Source organism: Sparus aurata, chromosome 11, assembly GCF_900880675.1.
Source record: "Sparus aurata chromosome 11, fSpaAur1.1, whole genome shotgun sequence".
Classification (NCBI taxonomy): domain Eukaryota; kingdom Metazoa; phylum Chordata; class Actinopteri; order Spariformes; family Sparidae; genus Sparus; species Sparus aurata.
In genome coordinates, this window is record NC_044197.1 from 11,578,830 (window position 1) to 11,585,617 (window position 6,788).

Here is a 6,788-nt window from a genome sequence, read left to right on the forward strand (position 1 = left end):
GGTTGTCTTTTTGTTTTTTTCCCGCTCCATACACGTCTGGGAAAGAGAACATAACAAAAACGGGACTGTTTGTTTGTGTACGGTCGGGATTCGGCGCATGCATCCTCTCCACTCACCTGCATATTTTACGCGCGCCGCTGTCTCCAAGTCTCCGAGGCTCGTTTTTTTTTTTTTTTTTTTTTTTTTTTTTAATAAAAAAAGGCAACAACACAAAACATGATTATCTGGAAGTTGTGCTGCCACGCCTCACCTCTGACGGACACGCAGGGAGACTTTGATGTGTCAGATCGTCTACTCGCTCTGGTCCAATAAACTGGCTGCTAGTGAGGAGGAGCGCCTCGACCGCGTGACGGAGCTCTGCGCGTTCACGTGGAACCTATAAACACTCGTGGCGCGCAGAGCTGCGAGTCGTCGTGGAGAGAAAGACAGGAGAAGAGGATAATCACGGTGGAGAGGATTGTATCTGCCGCGTCCGCTGGAGATAAACCTGACAGGGATACCACAGGGACGCTCAAGTTGCCCTCAGCACAAACTGTTTCCCCCCTCTCTCTCCCTCTTGTGAAACACAGATGTCCAACTTAAGTGTTCAAGGCTGATGTGTGAGCAAGATGCAGCTGAACGAGACTGGAGTTCAGACCCTGGCTCCTGAGCCATGTGAGCAGCAACTACAACAGGAGGACAATGCTGGGGGCTCCATCGGCAACCTGTCGCTGCACTGCTGGCTGCAGCTCCTCACTAAGGAATCTATCATGGAATTCCAAGCAGACAGCTCCAGCCTGGTGGTGCGTGTGATGATCGCATGTGTCTACTCTATAGTCTGTGCACTCGGGCTGGTGGGAAACGCGCTGGCTCTGTATCTGCTGCACTCGCGCTACAGGCAGAAGCAGTCCTCCATCAACTGCTTTGTGATGGGACTGGCCATCACTGACCTCCAGTTTGTTCTGACCCTGCCTTTCTGGGCTGTGGACACGGCCCTGGACTTCCGCTGGCCGTTTGGCCGCGTCATGTGCAAAATCATCAGCTCTGTCACCACCATGAACATGTACGCCAGCGTGTTCTTCCTCACTGCGATGAGCATGGCGCGCTATTACTCCATCTCCTCTGCGCTGAAGATGCACAGCCGGCGGGCAGCGGCCACTAGGGCCAAGTGGACGAGCCTGGGCATCTGGGCTGTCTCTCTCCTGGCCACTCTGCCTCACGCTATCTACTCCACCAGCGCGCAGGTGTCAGATGAGGAGCTTTGCCTGGTGCGTTTCCCAGACTCAGGCAGCTGGGATCCACAGCTGCTTTTGGGTCTATACCAGCTGCAAAAGGTCCTGCTGGGCTTCCTCATTCCTCTGATCATAATCACTGTCTGCTACCTGCTGCTGCTGCGCCTAATCCTCAGCCGGCGTATCACAGGTGCAGCGGGCCCCGAGGTGGAGCAGGGCCGGCAAAACCGCCGTTCCAGAGTGACCAAATCGATTGTCATTGTGGTTCTGTCGTTCTTTCTCTGCTGGCTCCCCAATCAGGCGCTCACACTGTGGGGGGTGCTGATAAAGTTTGACCTCGTGCCCTTCAGCAAGGCCTTCTACAATGTGCAGGCCTACGCCTTCCCCCTGACCGTGTGTTTGGCACACACCAACAGCTGCCTCAACCCTGTGCTCTACTGCCTGATTCGCCGAGAGTTTCGGGCTGGCCTCAAAGAGCTCCTCCTCCACGCCACGCCATCCTTCAGGAGCCTGACCCATCTGCTGCGGCACAAGACCAAAGTGGCTGAGGCGCCGCCGGTTCTAGTGCTGGTCCAAATGGATGTGTGACTGTGACAGAGGAATGAAAGGGGTGAAGAAGAGAGAACTCGTCTTTGGTACTTTTGATCCGAAGCTGTTGACCATGATGGTGCATTCATCTGAGCCCTGTCAGCACAGAATACGAAACACCTTTTTGTCTTCTGGAAACAACATAATCACAATGGACTGCTCAGTGGGATGTGCCCCACTTTCACCGCATGCTCCCAGATTGACTCGCAAATTGTTATACAATGACTCTCACTCTTTCACTTTTTCTCCGCGTCTCTCTCTGTGTCTCTGTGCTGCTGACAGGCAGTAGGAGGGCTGCTCATCCAGTAATTTGTCATGAATATGTATAGCTGTCAATCGTAAATTCAAATAGACGCACTCAGAGGCTTTTGAAAGTTCGCGAGAAAATAAAAAAGAATCAGAATGCGAATCTGGTGCATTTCCATAAATAGTTTTGAACGAGGCTACGTGAATCGTAATTTCATGCGTGGATGTGTAAGTAAACAGAGGTGAGAGGTAAACAAACCAGGAGACAAAATGGCGAGAGTTACTTTCGAAAGGGCGAGTTGCAAAGCTAGCATTCAGCTGTGACCGTGCTGTCCAGAGGACGACGGAAGAAATGCACGGAAACAGCTGACCAGTCATATCGAATGTTCGCTCAGTCAGAGTTTATTTGGCAAATTCAGTTTCCATCAAACGTTTTGTGCATTAACTCTGACTCGCATAAAACAAAATAAAAACACACCTCAGACGGGCGTACAAACCTTTTTTGCGAATTAGAGGACGTTTTTTCAATTTTTGATTTTGCCGTTTCCATAAAATTTGCCCATAGAAAAATCTTTGTGGAAACACAGCTAGTGTACTCCTAAATTAAAATCTGCCACAGCATCTGGGATTAGACTTTACCATGGATTTGCTTGGACAAGAACGAGAGTAAATCATGACCAAGATGTTTAAACCCCCCCTTTAGTGAAACGAAGAAAGAACCTGAGTGATGAGGAGGTCACACAGTGTGCCGGCCAGTTCCTGTGTTTGTGTTTGTTCTGTGGTGTAATGGTGTGCATTGTTTCATACAGTGAGAGCAAACAGGAAAATGTGAAACCTAAATGAATAGTGGTCTTTGCTGCATCTAAAAGACAGCGTAAACAGCAAGGTAGGTGAACGGCCTAATGAGATATAGCTTTTGAATAGAGGCAAGGTCAAACACTGTGCTACATCGTGCAGTTTATTCATGAGAAAGGAAAAGCAGAGTGGTTGCTGGGTTCGTGCCTTGGAACGGTGAAAAAAATAAGAGAAAAACATCAAGAGAAGGCAAAAGGAGTCAAATCAGTTTGCTTGTCCTTTTTAAAGGCAAGACGGCACGACACGATCAACACGATTCACAGTTTATAGTTTGTGAGCTGAATGTTGCCCTGGTTAGAAATGGCAGATTTTTATCTTCTGCGCAACAAATCGGCGATCACAGATGCAACATCTGGGTGCAGCTTTCTCGTAGATGAAGATGCGTCAGATTGATTAGCATAATGAATCATTTAGAATTTTGCATTAAATTTAAAGATTGTATATGTCTTTGCCGCAAATTTAAACCAGGCCAATTGTAAGAGTGGATTGTATCCACTGACGCAGGCACCAGTCTCTGTTAAATCACATAGTTATCGATGTTGAAGGAGCACACACGGACTGAGTTGATCTGACATGACGATGTAATCTTTTGTGAATATGTTGTCTTCTCTGTATTCTATCGCGGCTGTGGCCATCATCGTGTTATTTTCTAGAGGAGAAATTGTTTGTTTTGATGTGTCAGTGGAAAATAATATGAATTGGCACAGTGTCAATGAAAATAAAGTAATGATTAAATTAAGACCTTGTCATTAACTGGCTGGAATGTTTGGGCCAAGTTGGCATTCAGAGCACATACATGGGGAGGTGAAATATGCAGATGCACGGCTGACTGAAAAATAAAGTGGGAATAATGTTGCTGAAAAATAATCCTGTAGAGACTGAAAGGCATCACATACAGAGAGAGTCACTCCTCTCTTCTTTTATTAATGGTATTTAATTGTCTTCCTCGGCGTTTGTGCAGCAGCTCTTCAACCACTCACAAAATCAGCACTGCGCTGCACAAATAATCCACAAACAAGGCTTCTGACTGAAGTGCTGTGAACAAGAGGTGCTGTCAGATAGAGTGGATAGCTTTTCTTAATCCCCTTTGATGAGCTGGGGTGAAATGAGAATTAGATTTTTTCATTTTTAATCAAAGCTCCTCTGACACAGAGGGAAGGTTTGACAAAGCACACTCAAAATATTTCTTACTTAAACACCCTGGAGTGATATTTAATTAGTCAGGAATGTTATTTTGAATGTAACACGACGCTTTTGCTAAACAACACTCTCGGTATTAGAGTTCCTCTGGTTAAAACTGTATGTAATGTAATTATTGGTTGGTTACTGTCTCAGGTCCCCACATGAGCAGTAACTCAGTTTATTTGTTGATTGATATCTGGTAATTAAACTAAAGGGTAATCTTTTGTAATCTATTTAACTGCGTCCAGTGATGTCACTCAGGGTTGAGATTGCATTGTGGGTAATGTAGTTGCCAGGTTTTACATGCAGAATATAAAAAGGTGATCATTAGTTCTGCTGTATCGATTTTTCCAGTGACATCACTGGTGGCAATTTATCAGATTACATGCCTCTGGAGCCACAAAAGATGTTACACTGCTTTGTCATATATTCTGTAGTACTGTCCTCCCCAAGACCTGTAAACACACTTAATGAGTAAATTTGATGGAGCTGCCCTTCAAATTGATTGCTCATTTGTGTAAGAATATGCACCACTAGTGGATGAAGTGATTAGAGCATCAAAGCTCCTCTATAATGACATACTCAGTCTTGCATAGCACCCTGTGTCAATTAACATCTTCACATTTTGTCTTCCATATTGTGTTAACATGGAGCATATTGGTAAATAAATGTGTGTTAAATCAAATGTACATGGAATAAGTGACAAAAGCAATCCTTGAATCAGACAGTATTCCAGCCGGGAGGTCCTGGTTGGTTCCTGAAGCTCGAGACAAAATATAATTAATCTGCCATTGGTAGACTGCTGAGTGTGAATGCAGCATGGTACATATATAATGGAAAGAGACAGAGGAGGGCAGCCAACAGGAGCCAGTAGTTTATTTTTGCCCCAGGGCCCCCTGGTGGGATAATCCAGCCATGCTGGGGACATTAGTGATTTCTGTGAACAACAGAATCAGTGCTTTTTGTGACCATTACTCGGTCAATCAGAGTTTAAGTGTACTTGAATGATCAGTTGTGTGTCCAGGCATTTCTGGATGAATTATTTGTAATAATACCATTAAAACTTCAGGGGCCTTATTATGCAGAACATGGATTGCAATCATGAAACTTCAGAGCTTTTTCACTCGCAGTCTTACACCATTTGTATGCAAACATCTTCTGCATAAAAAGCACAGCCGGCAGAGTCTGTCAGACCGGCTTCTCTGCTGGCATGAGCAGATTTTAAAATCTGTGCCTCACATTAGTGCTGATCCTCCATGAAAAAACACTGGAATCAAACCAGGAATCTTTAAACACTTAGTCTGTTGCTTTCATAATCAGCTGTGGAGGATCACTTTTGTAATTACCCATACCAGCATGATTTGTAGCTTCAGTGCATGCATCGAGTAAAGCCTGCTGGGCAAACCACAGAAAACGGTTCAGGGTTAGCCGCCTTCCAATAACAACCTGGCAGGCCCTTTGGCCAAAAGCCAAATCGCCCTCAATTAAAAAACTCAGCAAGCAAAGCTCATAAAACAATAATGAACAAATGCCCTTTAGGGAATATCTATTTAGCATGAATGTGTTATCTTTAATAGGTTTCCTGTGCCTAGGCAGCTGCCCAAGACAGAAAAGAGGGAATAAACAATGTTTGCTTTTACTTAAATGACACCTGATCCATATTTTGATATCCCTCTTTCTCTGCGAGTTGTGTCTGTAACCACGTACACAAAAATATTTTTCACAGAGGTACAACCTCCAGATATTCATCTTTCTCTCTTAAGCCTCGTTGGCATCTGTTGCATATGGATGGACTGAGCAAGAGAATAGATTGAAGACGTATGTACACAGAACCAGCCAAGGGTAACCTAACAATAACTTTCCATTTAAAGTGAATAAATGTTATGTAAAAGTCAACACCTGAGAGGGACTGGACCAAAGACTTTTTACAATCAAAGGGAAAAGATGCCTGTAGGGCAGAACACGTACGACTGGCTGACTCAAAAGGATGCAAAAGGCAACACAAAGACTTTGAGCTCTTGTTTTATCCAGTACAATACAGTTGATTATATATTTTATATTGCGCTATGCTTTGGCTGTTATTCAAAGAACTGCTTCTCTGACTGCGCTCACATCTGCTTCATGCATACAGAGAGCCAAAGCATCTTTTTTCACCTCGCTGTCACCTTTTCTCTTTCTCTAAACGGAAGCATTTGATGAGAATACAAACTTACACATAGACGCACACTGTTACAAAAGAGTACACAAACTTCTAAGAGCAAGCTAATAGACTTATCAACATGCACTTTGTCACTATTCATGTCAGACTGTTTGATCAATACTCATCCAAGTTTCCCCTGGGACAGGAAGCGGTAGTAGAAGGTCGCCCAACACCCTTGGCGCTGACCTTTCTCTCAGGCCTAATGGTAACCCAACAACACTGGCATCTTTAGAATATTTAATTGTCCCTCATTAGCGTTAAACAGGCTCAGACTCGGCGGAGGGCAACTTGACTTTTTCAACCACGGATGGGATTATTTAGAAGCAGGTGAGACACATAGCATGTTAATGCCATGCAGTTTCCATCAAAAGCCCCCTGGGGTGAAAGAAACCCCATACGGCTGATTCGATTATCTATACATGTACGACAGCAAACTGGGCAGCTCATGTATGGCGAGTTTTTTTGTATAGCAGTTTTCAACTGAAGGGGAATACAAAGTGCTGCAC

At 44.7% G+C, this 6,788-nt stretch overlaps 1 protein-coding gene across 1 annotated transcript; it reads left to right on the forward strand.

The window, feature by feature from the left end:
* Positions 1-330: 330 nt before the first annotated feature.
* rxfp3.2b (relaxin family peptide receptor 3.2b) lies at positions 331-3,641 on the forward strand. The gene has a single exon (XM_030432364.1). It carries the CDS (start codon positions 609-611, stop codon positions 1,797-1,799), a length of 1,191 nt encoding a protein of 396 aa, XP_030288224.1. The 5' UTR covers positions 331-608; the 3' UTR covers positions 1,800-3,641.
* Positions 3,642-6,788: the final 3,147 nt, after the last annotated feature.

Excerpts from the sequence above, each read along its gene's own strand:
- rxfp3.2b (XM_030432364.1), top strand. The coding sequence starts at position 609 with ATGCAGCTGAACGAGACTGGAGTTCAGACCCTGGCTCCTGAGCCATGT.